At 38.2% G+C, this 27,571-nt stretch overlaps 4 gene segments (V, D, J or C); all 4 read left to right on the top strand.

The window, feature by feature from the left end:
• The window catches only part of LOC116867075, a 470,514-nt gene that overhangs the window by 5,770 nt on the left and 437,173 nt on the right, over positions 1–27,571 (top strand).
• Positions 3,460–4,264, top strand: LOC116867085. The segment is given in 2 exon segments: positions 3,460–3,591; positions 3,817–4,264. Coding segments are annotated over 2 exon segments (393 nt in total).
• On the top strand, positions 9,231–10,386 carry LOC116867078. The segment is given in 2 exon segments: positions 9,231–9,496; positions 9,673–10,386. Coding segments are annotated over 2 exon segments (528 nt in total).
• On the top strand, positions 21,683–22,622 carry LOC116867076. The segment is given in 2 exon segments: positions 21,683–21,815; positions 22,031–22,622. Coding segments are annotated over 2 exon segments (633 nt in total).

Here is a 27,571-nt window from a genome sequence, read left to right as displayed (position 1 = left end):
ATCGCACAACCCATGAGATCATAACCTGAGCCAAAATGAAGAGTCTGACACTTAACTGACTGAGCCACCCTGGTGCCCCTCTTCATAAGTTCTCTATATGGCCATGGTGGGGTATTCTTTCTCTGGAGACTCACATTGAGTTTACCTCTTAGATATAATATCATTGGTTGTCAGTTAGCTATAGATTAATCTCAAAAATTTGTCCAAGGAAATTCTCATTACCAACTCTGTTTAATTTGTTTTAAAGATATAAGTGTGTTTATTCTGTCTAGTAGTACCCGGAAAAAGTACTCCTGAAATAAACTATATAGCATAGCATAAAAAAATTTTTTTTTTCTTGGCCGGGACAACTCTCCAGTGGGTTGGGTCTCACCTCTCCAACTCCTCTGCCACTCAATCCCACCCCACATATGTTCATCACCTTATACCTAAGCACAGTTCCTTGAAGGTACTATACTGTTTCATGGCATGTGAATGCCTTTCCTGTCATGAACTTCACGGACTCCTACTAACTCAACCAGAAGAAAAAAGAAACCCACAGTAATCTGAATCTAATCAGTAATTATTAATACAAATAATTAAAAAGAACTCTAAAGAACATAGAAATAGCATATGTAGGGAGAAGTTCTTACCTTAGGATTAAGCCAGGGTTCCCAAGTAAGTGACATATTGTAATACCGTACTGTCCAAGGATTCTGATCTCCCTGGGGAGTGTGTGGCTGCAGCTTGCAGAATGGTGGAGAAGTGTGCTGAGGTGCCAGAGAAAAAGGCTGGCAAGCAGAAAAACGCCTACCAGGGTTCCAACAAAGTTATAGGAAGCTAGCAAAGAAGCAAAACTTGCTCTGGGGACTCAGCAATCTTGTCAGGAAGCTGATGTGCGTCTGTCACTGAACCTTACTGCAGGTGAATCCCATTGCATGTGCCTCAGGCTGGCTGGACAAGAACTTCAGGAACAAGAAACGTGAAGACATACCAGCACCAGGAAGAGAAGCTTCTCCCTCCTGCAGTGCCCTTCCACGTTCCTCTTATTGGCATAGCTTGATATCATGCCAGCTGGTGAAGGAGAAATGTTCCATGGAGCAGGCCCAATATCGCAAAGGGAGCACTGAAATTTGGATTTGGCAATAAGAAAGAAAGGCAATAAATCAATGACTGGCACACTTCATTCCTATGGTTACTTATCTTTCATATGCACCTCTGCATGCACATTTGAACTTCTAAACAACAATGAAATGACTATGTTACAATCTAGCAAGCTAAAACTGTCCTTTGAACAAGAGAAGTTCTTAACCTTTCCCCAAAATGAGACCTGTAGTCCCAACAGTCATTAGCCCTCTCTTGCTATATTAATCATTTCTAAAAATTCAGAGGAAGTTCCATTGAATATGCTGTTATGCACAGACTAAATCACAAAGTTAATCTCTGACAATTTATATATAGTGGTGAGAAGGAGGGAGAAAAAAGAAAATGATAGCATATACAGAAGAAACCACACGCATAAAGAACAAAGGGAAGATAGAGAAAGTTACCACATTCTTGGAATCCAGATTTTGTCATGGGGCTGCAGTTGACACAGCTCCATTTCCCTGCCCAAAGCCATAACCCTGCTGGATTTGGGTTGTTTGCCTTGAAAAGTGACCCCAAACTTCATTCTCAAAGGGTCTGAGCCCTAAATGATCCTGCTTTTTCATGTATTGCTCTGGTGTTCCATTAACATTAATAATGAAAAGTTTCCCTTTTACCCCAGCTAGCTCACCTCCCAGTTCTTTCCAGAGGTCAGTAATGTTTCCGTTTCCTTTTTTTTTTTTTTTTAAAGATTTTATTTATTTGAAAAAGAGATCATAAGTGGGAGGAGGGAAAAAGGGAGAGAGAGAAGCAGACTCCCCCTTGAGTGGAGACCCCAATGTGGGGTTCCATCCCAGGACCCTGGATCGTGAACTGAGCCAAAGGCAGATGTTTAACTGACTAAGCCACCTGGGTGCCCCTTTGTTTCCTCTTCCTGCTTCTCAATATACTTTTCCTGTATACAGTCAAATAGATACCAATAATAATGGAGCTAGATTCTTTTGAAGCAGTGGAAGAGTCACTTAATTTCTTAGAGCCAGGGATCATCTTTTAACCACTAGTAAAAAATTTCATCACAAATTTTTTCAAAAGTATGTAGCAGAGACCAGACAGATTAAAATGTAAACTCCTTAAATTACATCAGTTCCTTGCTCAGAAAGCTTTACTGTTTGTCTCATAGTGATAAACACCCAGGTTTGCTGTGGTAGTCACCCAACACAAACTTTCTTCTAGAAGTACCTCCTAGCACTCTCTAATCTCCAGCCAACAACCTCTCCCCTTCTTCCTTTCTTTCCTGTCTTCCTTATGTTTCTTCCTTCCCCTCTTCCTCATCTCTCTAGTTTACACACAGAACATCTTAAAGTCAGTTTTTGAAACCATTTAGAAAATACTGTAGGGGGTGTTTGCCATTCTTGTTTACTGCTCAGCATCAGGAACCATTTTCTTATAACAACAATAATTTTTGAGCCATTAGTAAATGTCAGGCTCTGCTCTAAATAGTATTTTATTATCTCATCAATCATTTCCAGAACTCTAAAAAAGCAATATTATTATTACTCATCATCCACATTTTATATTCAAGAGAATACAGACACAAATGATATAAACAACTACTGAATGGGTAGATCTAAGCTTGACCTCCCTGGCCTGATTGCAAAACTGGTTCTCTTCCTGTACCCTACTGATTGCTTCCATAGAAACAGAAATATCAGATACTCATTATTAGGAGATGAATTGTCTCCCCATCCAAATTTGTATGTTCCTAGCCCCCTAGTACCTCAAAATGTGACCGTATTGGGAGTAGGGTTATTAAAGAGGTAATTTAGTTAAAATGGAATCATTAGAGTGGGCCCTCCGCCAGTATGACTGGTGTCTTTATGAGAAGAGATTAGGATTGGACCACAGGCTTAGAGGGAGGACAGTGACGTCACGGCAAGAAGGTGGGCATCACTGCTTTATAATGGTTTCTGATTCGCCCTTTTTATCTTTTAAGAGTACATTCTATCAGGGTGCCTGGGTGGTTCCGTGAGTTAAACAAGGCCTTGGGCTTGGGTCATGGTCTCGGGGTCTCGGGGTCCTGGGATCGAGCCCCGCATGGGGCTCTCGGCTCGGCGGAGAGCCTGCTTCCTCCTCTCTGTTTCTCTGCCTGCTTGTGATCTCTGTCAGTTAAAGAAATAAATACAATCTTTAAAAAAAAAAAAAAAAAAAAAAAAAAAAAAAGAGTACATTCTATCAGCAATATGATGCTGCTACCACAAGATGGCAGTGTCTCTCCTCAGACTCAATAGGTTTGAAATCAGTTTGTGTGTATTGAAAACGATTGGGTTGGCTTCTGATTGGTCAGGTAAGACTCCAGCATCCAGAAGGAACAGATAAATATACCCCATAGAAACAGCCAGTGTTTTCGATTGAGTATCCTGGCCGCATTTCAGTCCATAGAGCCGAGTCTTCTGTGATCCCAATAAGGAAGAAGAATGGAGAAACTCCTGGAAGTGTCTTTGCTGATACTATGGCTTCAACTGCCCAGTAAGTTGGGGCTCTTGGTAATGGAAACGGGGGGCGGGGGGGACCAAATTTATAGGAACAGGGCGACCTAAGCTCAGAGCCCACAAGACTGAGTTTGGGCAAACTCTTCTTGTTAGGTTGAAAATGTACCATATTATGGAAAGAAATTATGGAAAGAAATGTAAATACTAAAGAGTGAAAGTACAATGACTGACTCTTGGTGTCTGGCCTTCTGTTTTTGCCTAGTGGTGAACAGCCAGCAGGAACAGCATCATCAGGTCCTGAGCATCCAGGAGAGTGAAAATGCCACCATGAACTGCAGTTATAAAACTTCGATAAGCAACTTACAGTGGTATAGACAAGACTCGGGTCAAGGCTTTGTCCAGCTGATTTTAATACGTTCAAATGAAAGAGAGAAACACAGCGGAAGGCTACGGGTCACCCTGGACAACTCTATCAAAAGCAGTTCTTTGTCCATCATTGCTTCCCAGACTGCAGACTCTGCTACTTACATCTGTGCCACAAGACACAATGTTCACCAGGCACCTGCAGCCTCTGCACAAACTCTGCCCAAGCTGCCCCTTTGAAGCCCCACAGTGGGTAGCATTCGTGGTTAAGTCTTCACAGGAAGGAGAGTCTATAAAGAGCGGGCGAGATGAAAGACGGACCCTCTCAAATTCATGGTTTCTTTGGAATCACCTTGTACCAAGGCAAAGGGTATGAAGTTTAGAGTGAGAAACTACAATGCCAGGTTCAAATCTGCCAATCCCAGTTCTGTGGTTTTGGGCAGAGCATCAGCATAGCAGCCTTCCTTTTCCTCACTGGAAATGAAGGGCTTGGAATGACAAGCCCGAAAGGCCCTCCAAGCTCTCATTTTATCAGGGAAGAAGCTAAGCTCTGGACACTTACAGAGGATGAGGAAGGAATTCTCTGTATTAGAAGGTCTCATATGTGCAATCCTCTGGTGACCCAGATGGCCCCTTGAGATGTGTGAGATTACTATCACCTCCCTCCAATTCCTGTATAGAAAAAAGAAGTAGAAAGGATCTTGGAACTCTTTCAGCCAAATTTTCCAATTTAAAGCTGAGGAGTGGAAACATTGTGTACCCATAGAAGCAAAACTCCAAATCTCATCCTGCGCTTACTAGTCCTGTGATTTCCAAGCCTCAATCTCCCCACGAATCAAAGGAGAACTTACGAGATAAAGGCAGAACAAGTGGTTCTCCCCACTTGGGTGAGAGATGCATGTTCCCCACTGCCACTGCCCTGAAATTTTGTTTTTAAAAAGTGGGTACTTCTATCATCAAACACATAGCAGTTTTCATTTATGTCTCTTCCTAGTAGTAAATAAATGTTGGATATAGTTGTCAAGTATAATTCAAGTATCATTAACATACAGTGTTATATTAGTTTCAGGTGTACAATATAGTGATTCTACAATTCTATACATTACTCAGTGCTCATCATCATAAGGGTACTCTTAATCCCCTTTGCCTATTTCACCCATCCCCCCATCCACCTCCCCTCTGGTGACTACCAGTTTGTTCTCTATAGTTAAGTTTGGTTATTTATTTATTTATTTATTTATTTCTGTGTTCACTTGTTTTGTTTTGTGAATTCCAAATATGAATGAAATCATATTGTATTTGTCTTTCTTTGACTGATTATTTTGCTTAGCATTATACCCTCTAAATCCATCCAAGTTGTTGCAGGTAGCCAGATTTTATTATTTTTCATGGCTGAGTAATATTCCATTATATTCATCTCTAACTATATGTCTATAGATCTCACATCTTCTTTACCCATTCATCATTGATGCATACTTGGATGGCTTCTACATCTTGGCCATTGTATATAATGCTACTGTAAACATAGAGATGCACATATCTTTTCATATTAGTGTTTTCTTTTCTTTGGGTAAGTATCCTGTAATGGAATTACTGGATCATATGGTTTGATGTAGCTTTCTTAATTAAATTTTGATACTACTGGAAATGTGTTTGTGGAGAAAATTGGGCATTTCTATTTATGCACATGTTTGGTGAAAAAGGTGGGGGAGGATAGAGGAAATGTTCTACAGGGCAGTGGTTCCCAAATGCCAGACTTCAACCATCAACATCACCTGTATAAGAATCACCTAGAGCACCTTCGAAAATCTGAAGTATTAGGCTCTATCCCAGCTTACTCCCTCAGTCTCTGATGGAAACAATGAATTTGTGTTCTTAATGAACATTTTCTGTATCAGTTTAGAGATTTGTTCAGGCTCATGTCACAGAAAACTCAAGTGATAATATTTTTAACAGGCTGGAATTTATTTTCCTCTCACACAAAGAAGCTCTCTCATATGCAGGGGTGGTATGCTGGCTTCATCATCTTAGGAAAGATCAAGTGTCTTTCTAGTTCACTGTCTCTCATCCTGAAGGTGTCACTGTTGGTTTTATACTTTAAAGAAACTGCTAGAGATCTGTCCATTTTATACACCCTCCAGGCAGAAAGAAAGAGAAAATCAGAGGGCAAATGGGCACATGATGGCCAAGTTCATCTTTTCCAGAAACTATACCCAATGGCTTCTATTTCCATTTCATTTTCCTGGGTGTAATTTAATGTCTCCACCTCTCTCCCATCTGCAAGTGAGGCTGAGATATCAGGACTATTTTTTGTCTTAACATGTTGCCACTCACATTAAAATCAGGATTCTATTAGTAACAAAAAGGAGACAATGGGCATGACAGAGGGAATGAGCAGTTTCTGCCACAGCCTCACACCAGGGTGTATCAGGGCTCATATGCTTTTTACTTATTCCTAATTATTTATTTTTGAAACACCAAAACCAATCTATCTCCCAGTTCTGTCAAATTTCTCCTAAAAGTCTTCCAGAAGACATCACAACCCCCACAACCTCTCGGACCTAACTCCACAATCTTAATTACAAATCCACCTTAATCCTTCGTTTCCCCACTCTTAGCACATTTAACATTTGACCTCATGACTCCTCAATGTAATCCTTTGGAGTCTGGTCAGAGTGCAAATTTGACAACCTCAGTCACCTGGATCTACACCTGCTCTTGGAATAAAGAAAAACTTCTTAATGACCTACAAAACCTTGCATGATCTAGGATCTTGCTACTTTGACAAGCTCATTCCACAATATCTCTAATCTCTCTCCCTTCTTCCCACTCCCTGTCTGCCTGTCTCGGTCTTCACAAATACTGGTGTTATTTAAGCTCCTTAAAAGCACTTTGTTTCTCCTATATGACCCTTTCAGAGCAACTTTAGGTGATTTTCTCATTCTTTTTCCCTTTCTGAAAATTCTTTTCCCTCCCTTCAAAAGAGTAAAAATTACCAAATGTCTGCTCTTTCTTGTACATCTGGTGAAGAGTAACTGAAGAAACCCTGATGTGTACTCTTAGAATTATAGGCCCTGCCTTTTCAAACTTGTAGTTTTTCTTTTATTTCTTTGATTATTTTATTAAAAGCTATTTCCACTACTACTCCGTGAGCTCCCTAATAGCAGGGACTATATCTGAGTTTTTACTCCTTAATCCTCAGCACCAAAATATCTTAGGCATTAAGATCATCAAATCTCATTCTTCTCCTTTCTATTATTTGCTTATTTAATATCCTTCCTTTATTTTAAGCATCCTCAAAGATAATATTGATAATATTGCAATGAAAGGACAAAAAATGAACACATGGCTGAGTCTCTCAGACTGTAACCTGTGGAACTTTGGAGGTTTATGGGTAAATTCCCAGAGCTAAGTAGGGGTAGGCAAATGACAGCCCACAAACCTGTTTGCCACCTGGCTGCCACCTGTCTTTGTAAATTAAGTTTTATTGGGAAAAGAGCCATGCCCACTTATTTGTGCACTGACTCTGGCTGCTTATACTGTGACAGCAGAGTTGGGTATATACTCAGAGATGTGACTTCAAAGCCTAACATATTTACTATTTTACAGAAAAAAATTCTGGCAACCCCTCAAAATAGGAATTACTTGAGAATTTTTAGATTTGTGGAGTTTTGTTTGATGACAACAAAATAAAACAATAATAGCATATTTCTAACAATCTGTATGACCAACTTAGAATACTCTCCTTGGTTTTGATGCTTTTGTTCTTTATGTCACTTTTCCTAAATTAAAGACAAAAGAATTAATGACATTTTACAAATAAAGACATCACAGTTGTTTAAATGGAGAAAATGGCTTGGGAAATTTTGGTTATGATATGGTACTAAACATGGGCCAGACTCCCAAGAACCTATGTTACCATGGTTACCACAATGTTTCCATTGGAAAAGGGTGAGTCACTCACACTCAGTGTTTGAATATATCAACATACAATTCAATAGATTTAAGAGTAGCGGTAAATGCATAATACGTTTTTCTTTTCAGTGGTGAATTTTGGGAGCTTTATTATTTACTTTTGTAAAGTGGTAAGTTAAATGACTATTTTTGAATAGGAAAAGTAAAATGTATTTGGAACAACTGATTATAATAATTCAGACAAGAGTACATGAAGCTCCAAATCATTTTAATCCAGTCAGTTATTGAACTACACATATCTTTAGTATTCCTCTAATGAGGCTACAGCAATCCTTTAGTTTCAACAAAAGATCATCCTTCATGTTATTTGAACTTGAATTTGATTGATTTTATATTTTGTTTGCATTTTTTGTTTGGTGTGGTAATTGTGTAAGACCTATGAGCCTAAAACATTTATACTGAACTTCATTTTGGTGTATATTATGGCAACATAATATTTTTTAAAAAATAGTATGAGAGTGGTTCCTTATATGAAGATCTGTAACTTACTCAATTTTTGAGAAACACTGAATGCACCTGTTATTGAGGTCTGGGATCTGACTCTGGAAGAAGCTGGTAACAGGTAACACCAGCTTACGCTTCATAAGAAGATAATTGTACCTACCAGACATATCCACTCATTCATTAATCACTCATTCTTAAGGTATTTTTTGAGCATCTCCTAATGGCTTATATATTTTGAGAAACTGACCACTGAGACTAATGAGATTAAGTTCCTGATCTCAGGAGCACCAAGTCTAGTTTGAAAAACAGAACACAAATTATTCTACTATGAGGTAGTAATGACAGTGTAGTTAGATATGTAAAGTGGGAACAGAGAGGGACTCCCTTGAAGACCTGGGGGTGTCCTTTAGCAAGGAAATGCTGTGTAAATTGGTTCTTAAAGAATGAATAGAAGTTACTTAAGCAAAGTCAGGGGAGGAAGGGAGCACATTGTCAGCAGAAGGGATCTTCCCTTGGCTCGAGGGGGAACGGTGGATGCATGTGTCAAGGAAAGTCTCAGATCATGCTTTTTTTACACTCTCAGTATATCCTAAGTATACTAAGATAACCTCAAACTAGCTTAATACTCAGCATGAAGAGACACTAGATGCTGGGATTAAGGAGATTTAGGGAGCCATGGTGCCCTGCATTTTAGGGTGATAGAGGATTACCCATTGTCTCAGCCTCAGGCACCACCTTGCAGTCTGCAAAAAGTTTCCTTCCAGAACCCCTCCCCCTCCCCCTAAACCCCTATTTCCTTTCTATTTCTACAACTTCAGCTCTGGGCCAGGGTAAATACCAGTTCAGTTGGAAAGGGGCAGGCAGGCTCAGGGGGGAACCACAAGAGGGCGCTGCTCTCTTCAGTCTGTGGTTTGACACAAATTCATCTTCCATTTCTGAACACGTCTCCTTTTTCAGAGCCTGTGAGATGATCTTGCAGGGCAGTTTCTCTTGCTAAACACATGAACCCAGATTTTCTAAAAGAGTCCACTAAAGGATCAAGAAACTAGAGGAACGGCCCTCTCAACTTTGGATATATCCCCAGATAAAACCTTCTGCTGCTTCTCCACAAGCCATGCTGTCTACTTCCTACTCAGGACTTGTTATTCTGCTGATACTGAGTAAGTAACATTTATTCAAAATTAAAAATTATTCAAAATTCAAAATTCAAAATTATTCAAAATTCCCAAGTAACATTTATTCAAAATTCCCAAGAATTTTTTTTACCCTTCCTAAAATGGAAACTGTCCTTTTTATATTATCAATATAACAAAGTCTTTACTTCTTTTTCCCCTAGGAGAGACCAGTGGAGACACGGTGACCCAGACAGAAGGTTCTGTTACCCTCCCTGAGGGGACACCATTGACCCTGAACTGCACCTACCAGAGCAGCTACTCAGTTTTTGCTTTCTGGTATGTCCAATATCAAAACAAAGAGCCCGAGCTCCTCCTGAAGAGCTCATCAGAAAACCAGAGGGTACAGAATCACGGTTTTCAGGCCAGTCTTAAGAGTGACAAGTCCTTCCACCTGGAGAAACACTCCGTGCAAATGTCAGACTCGGCCGTGTACTACTGCGCCATGGGAAGCACAGTGAGAGCAGCAGCAGGGGGAGCTGAGCGCAAACCCAGAGGGGCACAGGAGGGGCCTGGATGTGGGCAGGCTGGAGGGCAGAAAGATGATTTCTCTGGAGTCAGTGTGCTGGGCTGGACACAGCTAGAGGGGAAGGAACGAATTCCAGCTCGGATACCTCCGCACTCAGGAATCCTGGCGTTACTCTGAGCTAGGAATGGAAAGAGGTGATCTAGGTGAAAACGTAGGTTATAGATATGCTTGTAAATAGAATCCTATAGTACATGGCCTTTTGTGTCCAGCTTCTTCACATAGCATCATCTTCTCAAGGTGTATCTATGGGTCAGGACTTTATTACTTTTATGGCTGCACAGTAATCCGTATGGACACCTCATATTTTCTTTTTCCATTCATTCTTTGATGGGCATTTTGGTTGTTTTCACTTTTTGGCTATTGTGAATAATGCTGCTATGAACATTCATGTAAGGAGTTCTGCTCTTTTAAACTCTAATACATTGTAAGTTAGAGGTTTCTGAGTATTTTTGGTTTTTTGATTTTGCTTTTTTTGGTACTAACATTTCTTTGTGGATATAAAATGAACAAATATATGATAAAGTGCTCCTTACAAATAACGATTTACACCAAAGTAAGATATTATTATTCTAAGGTATAGCTACAGTCGTTCAAGAAAATTTCTAAACATCTACTCATGTGTGCCAGTTATTTTAATAAGTATTGGGAATACAGTTTAGGTAACAGAGTTTCCTGTCTAAGAATTTTATAACACAGTGCATTAAAATACCGCATAAGTCTTAAAATAATGCTTTTTTCACAAATCATTTTATTCATGCACTGACTTCTATTTGTTCCCAAATATTTATGGTGCTTACAGTTTTATGGGCATTGGGCCAGGCACTTTAAATTCCTCTCCACCTCTCTCTAGATACTACCAAATTCTTATTTTATAGATGACAAAATTGAGGTTTAAAAATGTTAAGTGACTTAAGGTTACAAAACCAGTTGGGAGCAGTAGTTGATTTAGGCCCAAATCTGATATGTGACCAATATTCTTAATAGCTAATTGATTGTGCCTTCTAGAAATCTGTCCTTTTTTTTTTTTTCTCCCAGAATCTATTGTAATCTTAGATTTCATAATTGTTGATGTTTTCATTTGGTGGAGAAGAACCCAATGCAATAGTAAAAGCTGTAGTTTACTCAACTGGCAATCACAGGAGTCTATATTCATCCTTACTGAAGACAAAAACACAGTCACCATCTTTTACATTCTTGAACCCAAGGTTGCTCATACACTGTCTGACTGAATAGCCTGGCTATTTGAGGAGTCATTGCTGAGCCCCAGCGGCTGTTATCAGGAGACATACAGGTATTTAGCATGGAAACGGGGGCTATATTTTCCAAATACAAACAAAAATACTGGATGTGGCAAATACATCTAGTCATTGACTGCAGGACACAATATTTTTGCTTTTGCTACAGTGTAATATCTCATTTAAAAATTCTTTTTCAAATAATTAGTAAATGCAGGTATAATGTTAATATGATGTGAAAGTTTTGATTCTCATGGATTTTTCCAAACACAATTGATAATTATTTCACATCAAAGAACTATGAGGGGCAAGTTTCTCACTACAAGAAAACCTGAACTCTACTTTAGTGTCAGCTGAGTTTGTTTTAGTGGTTTTAAGAATTTCTAGGGTTTTTAGGGTAAAGTTACCATATGAAGCTGAGAGTGAGAATAAAAGGACCATGGAGCTATCCTCACCTCTTGTGTTAACAATTCTGATTTATGAAGAGTAATAATATTAAAAATTTTGAAGAACCAACTCTCAAAGAGACACACATTCTCATGGACCTAGATCTAGAGAGGCAAAACACAAAAGTCCCAATATTTAAGGCTGTGAAGAGTTTACTAACTATAATGCAAGGTGCCAACAGGTATTGAACTCCGCTGCTATTTTTGCTAAAATTTCTATTGTTTTTGAAAATGCTGTGGTTACAAAGTTGTATATTTTTAGGATTTTCCCTCTTCCGTTTTCCACCATAATTTGTGTTTGTAGTTTGGAAGAGCAGATGTATTTCAGAAATATGTGTATTGAGTTATAACAGAAATTCCTAAGCTTAGGCATTGAGTAGAATTTTCTAGACAGTAGCTCCTGTGTCTACTCAGAGGTAGGCAGGGCCACTTTATTTCCCTTAACTAAATAATTTAAGGTATATTTCCACATATTTGCTGACAGTCTAAAGAAGAAATGTTCTAAGACATGAGCAATAATCACACCAGCCTTCAAATTGTATTGGTTTCAACCTTGAGCACTACCAGAATAAATATCAGCAAAGTTCCACATGTCAAGACAAAAGCTAACAAGGAAATGGCACTTTCCCCTGAGGAAATATTCAACTCACAGGTAAGTTGTGAGACACTAATCTTTATAGGTTATGGTGGGGTTTTTCCCCCCTCTTATTTTAAGAGTATGTAAATATTTTTTGATACACCTGAAATATGACTGACGGACGAATTTTCCCCGAGATGAGGTCATAGTTGGCAAAGAGGATATTCTCATCCTGTATCCAGTTAAAATGCAAGCTGTCTTGGGAGTGGGGTGAGCTTTCTAACCTGCTTCAAGAAACTAGGAGAAAGTATCATCCAGTCCCAGAGCACGAGACAGTCTCCCACTCCTCTGTTCATCAACAGGAATATGGATGGTACTTTGGTCACTGACCTGTGTCTCTACTAATAGTGTTCCCATTGCACCAGACATCCTCTCTGCCTCTTTGTGGCCAATGACCTGTCTATATACACCTCTGGGGATCATACTTTCTGGAAGGAAAATGGGGAGCACAGCAGGAGACAAAAGATACGTTTTGCTGCTGGAATATATGGCCAAGGCACCGAATCACAGCCATTTCATCATTTCTTAAAATGTGGAGTAGTCTTGGAGAATAGATAGTCACCCTTCTTACCTTACACGGCCTAGGTCTCCTTCCTAACACAACAGATGTAATCCCTCCTCTAAACTTTCCAATCATGGAATGCCTGGGTGGCTCTGTTGGTTCAGCATCTGCCTTCAGTTCAGGTTGCAAAGCTGGGCTCCATTATCCGGCTCCTTCCTCAGTGGGAACTCTGCTTCTCCCTCTCCCTCGGCTGCCCACCCCGCCCTGCTTATGCTTGCTTTCTCTCTCTCTCTCACTCTCTGTCAAATAAATAAATAAAATATTCATTAAAAATTTTTAAAAAATCAAATAAATAAACTTCCCAATCACTCCTTAAGCCTTCTTGGTACTTGCCACTTGATACCTTGTCTTGTGGTCCTGAAAATTCGTATCTAGAATGACACTACAAACAGAGTGGGTAAAGTGAAGAAGACACGGAGTGTCTACAACAGCATGGAGCAATGGGAGTTCTCAAATGCCACTGGAGGCAACGGGAACTGGTACAACCTTGCGAACCATTTGACAACACCTACTGAAGCTGAACATATACATAAACTGTGATCCAGCAATTACACTTGTAGGTATATACCCAAGAAAAAAATGTGACCCCTGTTCATTCAGAATCAATGTACAAGATTAAGAACACATACAGCATCAATAATTGTAGGACCCTTAAGCTAGAAAACAACCCAGATGTCCATCAGCAATTTCAAGGGTAAATAAATTCTTATAACAGACTACACAGCAAGAGAATGATTAAACTTGCTATATGCTCAATATGGAATGAATCCCACAAATATGACTAGTGAAAAATGTCAGACACTAAAGAAGCTCAAAAATTAGTCAGTCTAATCTAAGAAATGATAAGTCAGGAGAGTAGAGGTGGTGATGATCTTTATGGGGGGATAGTGACTCAGAGATTGAACAAAGGAGGTTTCTAAGATGTTGATAACATCCAGGACTTCAAACTGGGTGTTAGTACTACAGGTGAGTTCACCCTGTGAGAATGCACCAAGTCCTACACTTAAGTTTTGTTTATGTACATATAATACACTTCAATAAAGTTTTTAAATGTATACATTATTTCTCCATTAATTGGGTTCTGAGAACACAATTCATAGTCAATCTATTTTCATATCCCCATTGTCCCTCACACTATGCCCTTATTTAACAGAAGCTTAATAAAGCTTTGTTCAGTAAGACTGAGCTACTTTGGATACATATTTGCAAAGATTCTTTGCTCCCAGTCCCAGGAATACAACATGCCAGGTGGACTTGAACTTCCTTCTAGTGCTTTCTTCTCCAGAGGACTGCCCAAGTTGAGACACTCAGCCGCTCACATCTGGTTTTCTGTAACAGCCTTTGAACTAGCCCTCCTTTTACCAAGGTCTCCTCCCTGGATCCTACTCCATATCTCACAGGATAATTTATCCTTTTAAAAAACACAGCATTGATCACAGTAATCCTCTGTTTAACAACCTTCAGTGACCATCCTTTGTTTGCAGTATTAAGGTTAAAGCTCTCGGTGTGACTCTCAGTGGCCTCTAACAGTTTTGTCAGGAACTTTCTGCTTTAGCAGATTAAGTCTGACTCAAGAGTGAAGTTGGGGAACACTTTAAATAGCCCTTTAGTACTCTTTAAATAGCCCTGCCTACAGCCTATTTCTCCCATGATCACCTCTAACTGAGTGCTTGCCATTTCAATTCCTCCCAATCCTAGAGATCATCTCAGACCATTCGTGCCTCATGAAGAATTTCCTGGTCATTCCAGCTCACGGTGACCTCATCTTTCCTGTGAAAGCCCTGCCACTAATTATTGCCTCTGATAAATTAACTGATATTTTAAAAATATTTCAATTGTACCACCTAACTTTACAATGCACTTTCATAAGCATTATCTCATTTACCCTTCCTAATAATGTGAGTAAGCCATGGAACAGAGAGTTAATCTCATTTTCCAGTTTAAATGCCCTAAGGTTCAGAGAAGTGAGGTGACTTAAACCAGTGTGCTCAGCCAAGGGTACATCCCAGGCTCATCTAAGCTCTCTATACTGAATTACCTGGCTGTGGATTTATATAATATCACCCCAGAAAGATTATACATTTTTTGAAATGTGCTTACACTTTTGTATCCTTCAAGCACTGGACAAGGCATTTAGGGGTTCAGCAATTCTAAGTTCTTCTACCCCCACATTGTACCCACTCAGCTCAAGGATTGATAAAAACATACTACTTTGGCTCTATGAGACTTCTGTAGCAAAAGCTGAAGAAATACATCATTTCATCTTCAAAATATTTTAATTCTAAGGCCAGGCAGTCTTAATTTTACCTCTGTATCCTAGGCTGTAAATTGAAAAAAAAAAAAAAAAAAGGTTCAAAGGAAGCCAGTTGAAGTAGTAGCCATGAACTTCGAGAACCTCAATTTAATCACAATAAAATAAATTTCAAATTGATTGCATTCCAGATATCATTTCTCAAATAATTCAACTTTCAGGCAAAATGGAGATCTTTTTGATTCTGAAACTCAGTTTTAAAAATTTTAAGATAGATCAGGGATGCCTGGGTGGCTCAGTGGGTTAAGCCTCTGCCTTCGGTACAGGATCTCAGGGTCCTGGAATCGAGTCCTGCGTTGGGCTCTCTGCTCGGTGGAGAGCCTGCTTCCTCCTCTCTCTCTGCTTGCCTCTCTGCCTACTTGTGATTTCTCTCTCTGTGTGTCAAATAAATAAAATCTTTTTTAAAAAAATTTAAAATATACCAATAAAAAAACCTTAATTTTATTTATGCCATGGATAGACAATACTAAATCTTTCTGGAAGCAAGTCAGAGAACTAATGTGATGAAATGAGAGGGGAGAAGGATTTAGGCTATGTTTACACACGAACCCTAAAAGTAAATACTTCCTTAACATTCTGGACTCCTTCACACTGGGTATTAGACACCTGAGCAGCGAAGGTTAAACATCTTGATAAACAGGCTGAAGAAAGGGGTAGGGAGACAGAAAAGCAAAAATAAATCTAAACACTAGAAATAAGATATTCAAACAGGTTTTATTCACCCAGTGATAAATGCATCAGCTATCTATTACCTGTCTGATCCCTCATTCCACCTGCCTAGGCCTGGGCTACAAAGGAGTACAGGCAGGAAATAGAATTTACTCTACTTATCTGATCCTCACCAACTGAAAGCAATTTGAGATAGGAATCACATCTTGTTTTGGTTTATACGCTTTTCATGGTGTTTTGCACATCATAGATAACTGCAAATTTCCAGAATGAAAGCTTGAGCTTAGGGATTCCTAAACATGCAGAATAGATTAAGAGCAGCTAGGTGATGTGCTTAGCTAGAGAACCTTGCCAACATAACTCTACTCAAGACCCTAATTTTAGTAAGAGTTAAAACAAAGTTAATTTTAACTGGTGACAAAAATCTATTCAAAGTGAATATTTATCATCTGAAGAAGAAGAATCATTCTTGTATTCACTGATTTGATCATAGTAATTTTTATTATATAAAAGACACTATCCCTCAGAGCCTATGTAAGAAAATATCACAGCTGTTTGTTTGCAATAAAAAAAGTCCCAATGCCTAAAAATTACGTAAGCCAGGAACACTGTTTCGACTTTTTATTATAATACAATCATACCCTGCATAAAGCAAACCCAATCTACAGAAATATAGAAGCAACAAGCTATGGAAGTGACCCTTTTAAATCTGCTGGGTTTATTTCACTAGCACAAGTAATTACAAAAGAAACTAGACAAACAAACCAACTGAGACCTTAATTGACATTCTTGAATTCTGTAATAAAATAACATAGCAGCAGACAGCTAAATACTATATGCATGCCTCTGGAATGAAGAGAACCTGGCTAAGAATATTAAATGTCTAAGCCTGGCTTTCTAAAAGAAAATACTGGGGTGCCTGGGTGACTCAGTTGGTCAAACGTCCAACCCAAAAATATGACACAGGAGTTGGAAAGATCAGACATGTACTTTAAAATAATTATAGTAGGGGTGCCTGGGTGGCTCAGTTAGCTAAATGGTTCAAATCTTGATTTTGGCTCAGGTCATGATCCTAGAGTCCTGGGATCAGGCCCTGTATCTGGCTCCCTGTTGGATGGACAGCCTGCTTCTACCTCTCTACTGCTTGTTCTCTCTTGTGTGTTCACTCTCTCAAATAAATAAATAAAATCTAAAAAAAAAAAAAAAATTCTTTCTCTCCTTCTGTCCCATCCTCCCACTCATGCTTGCTCTCTCTCTCTCTCTCAAAAAACAAGTAAGTAAAGTAAAATAAAATAAAATAAAATAAAATAATTATGGTAAAAATGCCAAAGGATTTAATAGAAAATGTAAACAATACACATGGAATGATGTAGAAATTTAGGAGAGGTTAGAAATATGCATTAAAAAAAGGAAGTGATTAAAATGAGCTAAAGAGAAACTTGGTGATAACAGAAGAAAAGATCAGTGAACTTGAAGACAGGTCAATAGAATTATCTCAACTGGAATAAAGAGGTAAAATGGTAATAATAAATAAATAGAACAAACTTTTGAGATCTGAGGGACATAACAAATGCCTAACATGTGTATAATCAAAAATTCCCACAAGGAAAGGAAAGAATGGAGCAAAAAATATATATTTGAAGAGATAATTGCTGCGAACTTTCACATTTTTTTTCAATTAACATATAATGTATTAATTGTGTCAGGGATACAGGTCTGTGATTCATCAGTCTTACTCAATTCACAAACCCTCACCATAGCACATACCCTCCCTAATGTCAAGAACTTTCACATTTGAAGAAAGCTGTTAATGGACAGATTAAAGAAGGCCAGAGAATCCCAAGTGTGAAAAATACAAAAGGAGACCCCATCTAGGCACATCACAGACAAAATTCTGGGGAAAAAAAAAAAAAAAACTTAAATGAAGATCAGATCTTAAAAAGCAGTCAAAAGAGAAAGATAGACCCATTATCTGCATGTAGGAACAAAGACACAAATGATAATTAACTGGCTACTAAAAACAGTAGAAACAAGAAGACAATAAAACAACATTTTCTTTTTTTTTTTTTTAAGATTTTATTTATTTGACAGAGATCACAAGCAGGCAGAGAGGCAGGCAGAGAGAGAGGAGGAAGCAGGCTCCCCGCCGAGCAGAGAACCCAATGTGGGGCTTGATCCCAGGACCCTGGGATCACGACCTGAGCCAAAGGCAGAGGCTTTAGCCCACTGAGCCACCCAGGAGCCCCTAAAACAACATTTTCAAAGTGTTGAAAGAATCAAAATATGATCTCCTAGAATTCTCTCATTTGCAAAATTATACTTTAAAAATAAAGGCAAAATAAATATACTTTCAGAGAGACAAAATCAAGGATTGTTTGTCTCCAGCTGATGTGCAGTCCCAGAAATGTTGAATAGATATCAAATAGATATCAAATAGATGTTGAAGATATCAAATAGATATCTTCATGTTATCATATGGAAATGCAGATTCACAAAAAGAAACGAAGAATATCCGAAAGAGTAGATACCTAAGTAAATTTTTTAAGTTTTTTAATTATAATATAATTATATTATATATAATTATTATAATATTATAATTATAATATAATTATAATTACTTCACTTACTTTAAAAAGCAACTATTTCTGGGGTGCTTCAGTGACTCAGTTGGTTGAGCATTAGACTCTTGATTTTGGTTCAGGTCATGATCCCAGAGTCGTAGATCAAGCCCCCTGTGGGGCTCCACATTGGGCATGTAACCTGCATATGATTCTTTCTCCCTTTCCCTCCACCTCTCCCCAACGCCAGTTCACTTGCTCTCTTACTCTCTTTTTCTCTCTCTCTCTCAAATAAAAAAAAAAAAAAAGAACTGTTTCTTTAAAACAACATAAAAACAATGTGTTGTGGTTTATAGCATATTCAGATGCAGCAAGAACACACTTTCTTCATAAAGGGAAATAATTTTACTTGAAAACAAGCTAGGACAAATTAAGATGTTTGTTTTCATCTCAAGTGCTACTCCTAAAATTTGCACAAAACAGCAGAGAATATCTTTGAGACCTCAGACCAGGCAGAGATTTCTTTGCATGGTACAAAATACACTAACCATAAAAGAAAGTTTGAAAAGTAGGACATGAGCAAAATTTAAGATTTCTACTCATCAAACAACAATAGTAAGAAAATCAATAAGCTATCTAAAGTCTAGACAGAAGTATTCCAGAAAGAAGTGTTTGGAAAACAATTATTTCCAGAATATAAAAAGAACTCTCATAAATCAACAATAAAAATATAACACAATAATAAAATACATAAATAGGATGACTAGTAAGTACGTAAAATGTGCTCAACACTAATAATCATTAGGGAGATTCTGATTAAATTCATATGCAGATGCTATTTGCCCCCCCATCTCCCCACACACACATACTAAAAGGCCTAAAAACAAACCATGGGACAACTTCAAATATTGGCAAAATCATGGAGCTCCTGGACCTTCCATGCACTCCTGGTAGAAGGGAAGTTGGTACCATCACTTTAGGGAACAGCTATGGCCCAAAAAGTCCTCAAATAGATATTTACTGAAGAGAAGTGAAAACACAGCGCAACAAATGACCCATACAAAAATGTTTGTTGTGGGCTTATTCATATTTGCCACAAACTGGAAACGACCTAAATGTCCATCAACAGAAGAATAGGTAAACAATTAATGGTATGTAAGGAATCTTACTCTGTAGTAGAAAGGAATGAACCACTGACTGATACACACAAAAATAGGATGGATTGCTAAAATCTATAGTAACTGACAGAAGCCAGGTCCTTCCTTCCAAATGCTGTATGATTCCATTTAGATGAAATTCAAGAACCGAAAAAAACGAAGCTTGCTTGAAAGTAGAATGGCGGTTTCCTCTGGGGAGGACAGTTTGACCGGAGAAGGTCACAAGGGGACTTTCTGGGGTTAAGTAAATGTTCTTGATTTTGTTTGGGTAGTGATTACACGGGTATTTAAAATTCTCAGACTCATTGAAATGAGCATATAGACACTGTGCATTGTTTTGTAAAGAAGTTATATTTCAATAAAAAGAACCAAGATAAATAAAATAACCCATACATGGAGAAGTGTGCACCTGAATAATTACAGAGCTAGGTGAATTGTCACATACTGGAAACACCCAAGTAACCAGCACCAATATGGAAAAACAGGACATTACCGACATACCAGGCCACTCCTGTACCTTCCCCCTGTCTCTACCACCCTCCGTAACCACTATCCTGACATCAATTGGACAGAATAGTTTTCTCTGCTTTTGTACTCTGTGCAAACAGAATCATTTAGCATGTACTCTCAGAGCTGGCTTCTTTCATATAATCTTACCTTTGTGAGATTTATTCCTATAATTAAGTGTAGCTGCAGAGCTGTATTCCATTTTGTATAATGATCTCATTTGTGTATATTTAGCCTTTCAGCATAGTCTTTGTCGCTTCCTAGTCTTGGGTGGCTGTCAGAAAGGTTGGGAGTATGCTGTAATCACAGCAGACAGACCACAGCTGTTCTGTAACAATTAAAAAATATAAATAAATTTCTGTAACACCTACAGAACATTGGACAAATTAATTTTCTCTGTACACATTTTACTTTACTGTGGTTCACTTTTGTTTATTGAGGTATAATTTTTTTCTACAATGAAATGCATAGATCAGTCTGGTGTGTCTTGAGAGTTATATATATCCAAGGAACAAAACAATGTATAAAATATTTCCTTCACCTCAGAAGTCCCCTTGTGCCTCCCTCCAATCAAACCTCTCCCCTTGGAGATAACTAATAGTTGGACCATCCTGGACTCCTAAAAAACTCTTTTCTCACAATATAACATGGATGTTAGATGTCACTAAATTGATATATTCACTTCAGGAAGAGAAAATAAATAGGTGATTAAAAGCTGCAGTTGACTGAATCCCAGTCATAAATCAGCACATTGATGCCAAGCAAATCAGACACCGACTTCCTCGCTATGAAAATAGGAAGCTATCGAGCTACTGTTTCTAGTGAAAGCTTCTGAGCCACAGCTGCCGCTGCAGAAAGCTGAAGAGATATTTGCAATTTTTGAGTGGCTACATTTTTGATATAAGAAAATAAGAATGCATAGTCTGGTGAATTTGACCTTATTTCAACTGGAGGGTGCAATATTCGAAAGCAAGATTTTTCTAACACACTTACTATTGGCTGCTGTTAGACACGTGCTGCTGGTCACATTTTGTCAATCACAAAACTTGCTGTGATAGCATTAAACAGACAAGGAACTTTATCCAGTGGAAATTTCCTCAGAACCCAATGCCTTGGAGTGCATGAAGAAAAGTTATGGCAATTGAGGGTGAATAGTTTTCGCTTCTTGTCTGGAAGAAAAATCTGTGAGTATATTTTATTGTAGACTTTGGCTGGAGATTAAAAAAAAAAAAAAGCATACACTGTACAAAGAATGGATGACTATTTGTCCTCAGAAGTCACCATAATCATAAGTAGTTGTGTTTCTTTTGAAACTTACCAGTCCATCATAGATGCACTGGCTGAAGATGGCAAATGGTTGCATCCTTAATATCCTACAATTCAATTTAATTCATATACATGTCCAGATATAATGGTTGCAAATTAAATTACAAAAAGACTAAATAAACAAGTTAGACTCTGTCCCCACCATGTAAACAAGCCACACATGACACATGACACAAGCCCACAAATGGTATTTCCTGTTGTGGCACAGAAGCTTCTTACAGCTCAGTAATGGTGTGTGCACCCTGTGAAGCACAGGGCAGGCATTTAGATCTGCATTTGAGGCAGAGCACGGCACATTTCACTCAGAGGAAGTGCTCCAACATGCTGCTCCCCAGCCTGCTGAGAGTACTGATAGCCTCCCTCGGCCTTGGTAAGACTAGTAAGGATGGCCACAGACATAGATTCAAGCTCCTCTGAGTCCTGAGTCTGGGGCTAGAGGCAGGTGTGGTTATTAGTGTCTGGTGGAGTTTAGGAGGGGAAATAATGGGCAGGGAAATCAGAACTCTCAGTCCTACATGAGTTCCTTAAAACCCTAGGGATACTAACAGAGGAATCAGCCTCATTCTCTCTTTTTTCTTTTTGCAGGATCCAGCATGACACAGAAGGTAACTCAAGCCCAGCCTGCCATTTCTATGCTGGAGAATGAGACTGTGACCTTGGATTGTGTATACGAAGTTAGTGGTTTGACTTATTATTTATTCTGGTACAAACAACCACCAAGTGGGGAAATGATTTTCCTTATTCATCAGGAGTCATACATGGAGCAGAATGCAACAGAGGGTCGGTATTCTCTGAACTTCCAGAAATCAGACCATTCCATCGGCCTCACCATCACAGCATTACAGCTTGTGGACTCAGCAGTGTATTTCTGTGCTCTGAGAGACACCACAGTGATGCAGCACCAGTGGGAGCCCCACAAAAACCTCAGATCTCCACAGGAGGCATCCCCCAGCTCTGAACACCTGGGGAGTGGCGAGTGGAAGGAAGAAGCAGGAGCTGCACTTATGGGGGTGGGGGTTCTGAGGTGGATGCTTCACTCGAAGGAAAATGCTATTTCTCTGGCTCAGAGAGCATATCGAACAGTGTCATTCAACAAAAGCATCTTTATCTTCAATTCTTTACCTTGCAGTAGATCATTTAGCAACAGATTAAAAGGAATTTGTTGGTGATGATTACATTAAAATGGAAGACCCAAAATCTAAATGGTTTCCTTGTTTCAATCTGTAGTGCCAAAGGCAGTCATATGGTGCCTAAATCTGTCTTGGGGTTGGAAAATGGAGCTCTAGGAAGCTTCACTTGAAGGATTCAGTGTCTTCCACAGCCTGAAGCTAAGTATGCTTCTCTGTCATGGATACACTTGTGCTCTGCAGAGCGCCCCCTCCTTATGCCCTCTTCTGGTCACTATCTGCTCTTTGAGAGAAACCACAATCCCATAGATAGATTCGTTTTGCCTGGTTTTGAACTTTATATAAATAAAAGATTCAAGTTTGTGTTTTTTCTATCCCATCTGGATTCTTCTCTTAATACTCTATTTCTGAGATTCAGCCATACTGTGTATAGTCTAGTTTCTTTTTATCGCCGTGTGATTACATTACAGGTTAGCCATCTACTTAAATGGTTATCTGGATTTTTCTAGTCCTTGGCTATTATCAGTAGTGTAGCATGAATATTCTTTTTTTTTTTAAGATTTTATTTATTTATTTATTTATTTGACAGGTAGAGATCACAAGTAGGCAGAGAGGCAATCAGAGAGAGAGGGAAGCAGGCTCCCCGCTGAGCAGAAAACCCGATGCGGGACTCGATCCCAGGACCCCGAGATCATAACCTGAGCCAAAGGCAGTGGCTTAACCCACTGAACCACCCAGGTGCCCTAGCATGAATATTTTTATAGTGTTCTTTGGTGAACATAATTACATACTGCTTTTAGGCATATATGTTGGAATTTCTAGATTAAAGGGTCTGGCTTTCATTCCTCTACTAGTTAGGTCATCAAAAAGAGTACAAATGACCTCTGTGTTGTAGGTCAACAGAAATTTTCAGTTCTTATCATAGCTGGCCTCTCACAAACTTTTGGCACATGAGCTGTGACCACTTACTCTTGTGACCACTTACTTTTCAAAACTCTCTTTTCCTTTTCTCTGATGAAACACTTTGACTTCAGTGCATGCTGTCGTCTCCCTTCCTGTCACTACCTATTGGAAGTCCTCAAGGGTTTGTCCTGGGCCACCTTCTCTCCTTATGTTTTTCTCTTTTTACATATGTGACATTTTATGTATTTCTCTGTACCAGGCCTCACCATCTACTTTCCCTTACATTACACTCACTTAAAAAAGGTATGTCACTGGGCTGTCATGTATTTACACAGGTAAAAATAACTGAATAGTCAGTGTCCTGGACGTAAACATAGTAACGTGGGAGAAGTTGTTGTTGCAACATAGCGTGACCCTCTAAATCCTCCAAACTCCATGACACGCATTTCAGGCTCTCTGAGCAATCTCTTGATGCCCCCTTAATGTGGCTGGAGGAAGACTGGAAATAGCACAACACCACAGATTCACTCCTATTCTCTCCAACTCGTTAGAGAATTCTCAGTTTCCTCATATATCTCATATATCTGGAAATTAGTCTAAGGAAAGTTTAACAGTTGGGTTTTCTATAGGTTTTACAAGTGTCTCCAAACCTGTGTTGTGATCTCTCTATACATGTTCTCATGTATAGAGAGCTCTCTTCAAAGACCAAGACAAAAAGAAACATGGCAATTAATATAGACATATATATGTCTATATCTATATTTATGTATAGATCTTTATTTTTTTTATTTTATTTTTTCAATGTTTCAAGATTTATTGTTTATGCACTACACCCAGTGCTCCATGATTCCCATAATTGTAGGCTCCATAGAGTAAGGAAAACTGTATGTATTACATATACAGAATACTTGGCACATAGTGGTTCCATATTAAGTATTTGTTGGTTGAAGAAGAATAAATTGATAACATCAACAGATAATGAGCTTCTAGCCTTTAGATGCATATGATAAGTATGGATTAATTATTTCCTGTATTTGCCCACTTCTATGACCATGAGAACACTCCTTCTGTTTGCCATAAATTCCCTTTCTTTTCCTACAGATTTTTCTCACATGACACTGTTTTCCAGGTTTGCAATTTAGATGGTCTCTAATTGTTAGCATAGAGGGAGGCATCTTCATCACCTGAGTGAGGATATAGAAAGGCATATATCTTATTCAGTTTCTTGTGGCCTGGATGCCTCTCACATATGTGTGTGGATTCCTCTTGGTTTAGGCAAGTGTTTTATCTCTTCTCTGGTTTGATGTCCCGGGTTTTTATCTTAGGATTTGAACCTCAGTATTTACTGTGGCTGGAAATAGGAGTCCTATAAAACTAGGGGTGATGATGGCAGCGGGTGTGTGGTCTAGGCTGAAAGAAAATCACAGGTAACTCAGTTCTCTCTGTGTCCCCATATTTTTCAATTTCATCCCGATTTCTGGAACATAAATGAAATGACCTTTATACTACAGTTGTTCTCCATACAGTAGATACTGTCCTTGTATATAATTGTATTGTCTCAAAGTGTCTATTGCCCTTTGTCTTTACTCTTGCCATCGTGTGCTCTACTTCACTGTATATTTTTTCTTTCAAGTCTAGTGACCTAGTTGATTTACTTAGCTTTTGGGTAGACATTCCTCCTATTGGAAGTATTAATCTAAGACTTAAGGAAAATGAGCTTGTTTTTCTAATTTCCTGATGCTGATTCCAAGTGCTGAATTATTTCAATCAAGAATACTTTAAAGCTCCTAGATTCTTAGCCCTTAATAAAACTTTTAAGATAAAGTTTAAAAGTTTATATTAAGGGCTAATAAAACTATTAAGCCCTTAATAAAACTATTATCCTCAATTGTAATACTGGTCTTTTCAAAATCCTCTCATGAGAGCAAAATCATCCCTGTCCCTGAGATAGTAGGAAGAAACATCACTACATCCTGGAGGAATGAGATATTTGGTCTTGGAAATGTGTCTGTGGAAAAAGGCAGATAAAAGAATGTGGTTTTGGTGAAAAGTAATAACAAGAAGAGAATATTCTTTTCTTCAAGAAACATGTGCCCAATTATCAGGAAAGAAGTTATAGACAAGGAAGGAGAATCCCACTTTTAGTTCAGGTTAAAGTTCAGACTTAAAGATGATAGATGGGTATTTTTCTCAGAGAATTTCAAAATTTAAAAAAATGTGAATGTTAGGCAATATTACAATTACTTTTTGTCATAGCATAGATGTAACATAGACAACTTAGCAAATTTATACTAGAAAACACTTGAGAGCCTGATGAGGTGAGAAAGGTTTGATTTAGGAATCATATTTTTAAATTTACCTTTTAGGTAGAGAAATCATGGTAAGTATAAAAAAAATTGCAAGTTCACTCCTCTGTGAGAAGTCTTCAACTTACATTTTGGGTATGCTGCTTTAAGCTAGTTACATGATCACAGCAAATTGGCAAAGCTCAAGACAAAGATAAGGACACATTCCTCTTTTTAAAAGAATCTTTTAAAAAATTATAAAAAGTTAACTTGAAATGGATCATGGACTTAAATGCAAAACATAAAACTATGAAACTTCTAGTAGAAAACATAAGAGAAATTCTTCAAGACTTAGGGCTAGATATGATACTAAAGTTCTTAGATTTGACACTAAAAGTATCACACACACACATACTGAACTACATCAAAATTAAAAACTTTTCCTCTGCAAAAGACCCTGTAAAGAAGATGAAAAGATAAGCTACAGATGGGGGGTAAACATTTACACCATGTAAAGTTGTAAAGCATAGGGCTTGTATCTAGAATATATAAAGAATCCTTACATCTCAACAGTAAAAAACAAATGAACAATTAGAAAATAGACAAAAGAGTTGAATAGATATTTCACCAAAGAGGATATAAAGATTGCTAATAAGCAAATGAAAAGATGTTCAACATGATTAGCCATCAGACCAATACAAATTACACCAACAATGAAATAGTATTACACACCTACAACAGTGGCTAAAATTTTTTTAAAAATAGTGATAACACCAAATACTGGCAAACATGTGGGGAAACTGGATCATTTATAAATTGCTGGTGGGAATGTAAAATGATAAGGCACTCTGGAAAATAGTTTCATAGTTTCTTAAAAACTAAGTATGTCCTACTATATGATCTAGCAATTGCACACTTGGGTACTCATCCTAGAGAAATGAAAGCTTATAACCACATAAAAACCTAGACATGAATATTCACAACAACTTTATTCATAACAACCAAAATTTGGAAACAACCCAAATGTCCTTCAGTGGGTGACTGATTAAGCAAGCTGTGGCATATGCATACCATGGAATACTACTCAGAAATAAAAAGCAACCAACAGGTTGGATATACCCAATATCTTAGATAGATCTCACACTTTTATTACTCACGTGGAGTGAAAAAAAAATCTCAAAAAGTTATGACTATGCAAGCCTATTTATACAACATTATTGAAATAAAATGGTAGAGATGAAGAACAAACAGATTAGTGATTGTCAGAGCTTAAGAGTGACATGTCAGATGTCATGCTACAAAGAGGATAGCATGAAGACGACTTGGGGTAGGAAATCGTGCATCTTGATTGAGGCAGAGGATCTATACATATAATACACATGAATTCATCTATCTATACATGTATAAAATTACACAGAACTACACATACACACATACAGTCAAATGAGTGAATGCAACACTGTGGAAATCTAAATAAGCTCTGTGGATTGTACTGACATTAATTTCCTGGTTTAGATATCATTGGAGCAGACTTGGTGAAGAGTACGTGTGACCTCCGTGTAGGTTTTTTGAAGCTTCCATGAATCTATGATCATTTAAAATTCAAGATATTTTTTAAAATTTCTATTTATTCATTCATTCATTCATTTATTGTGAGCACACAAATGGGGGGAGAGTCAGAGGAACAGTCTCAAGCAGACTTCCTGCTGAGCACAGTGCCCGATGAGGGGCTCCATCCCATGGCCCTAAGATCATGACCTGAGCCAAAGCCAAGAGTTGGATCCTTAACCAACTGAGCCATACAGGAACCC

Source organism: Lontra canadensis, unplaced genomic scaffold (genome assembly GCF_010015895.1).
Source record: "Lontra canadensis isolate GAN:19392208 unplaced genomic scaffold, GSC_riverotter_1.0 scaffold12, whole genome shotgun sequence".
Taxonomy (NCBI): domain Eukaryota; kingdom Metazoa; phylum Chordata; class Mammalia; order Carnivora; family Mustelidae; genus Lontra; species Lontra canadensis.
This window is presented reverse-complemented; position numbering and strand designations above follow the sequence as displayed.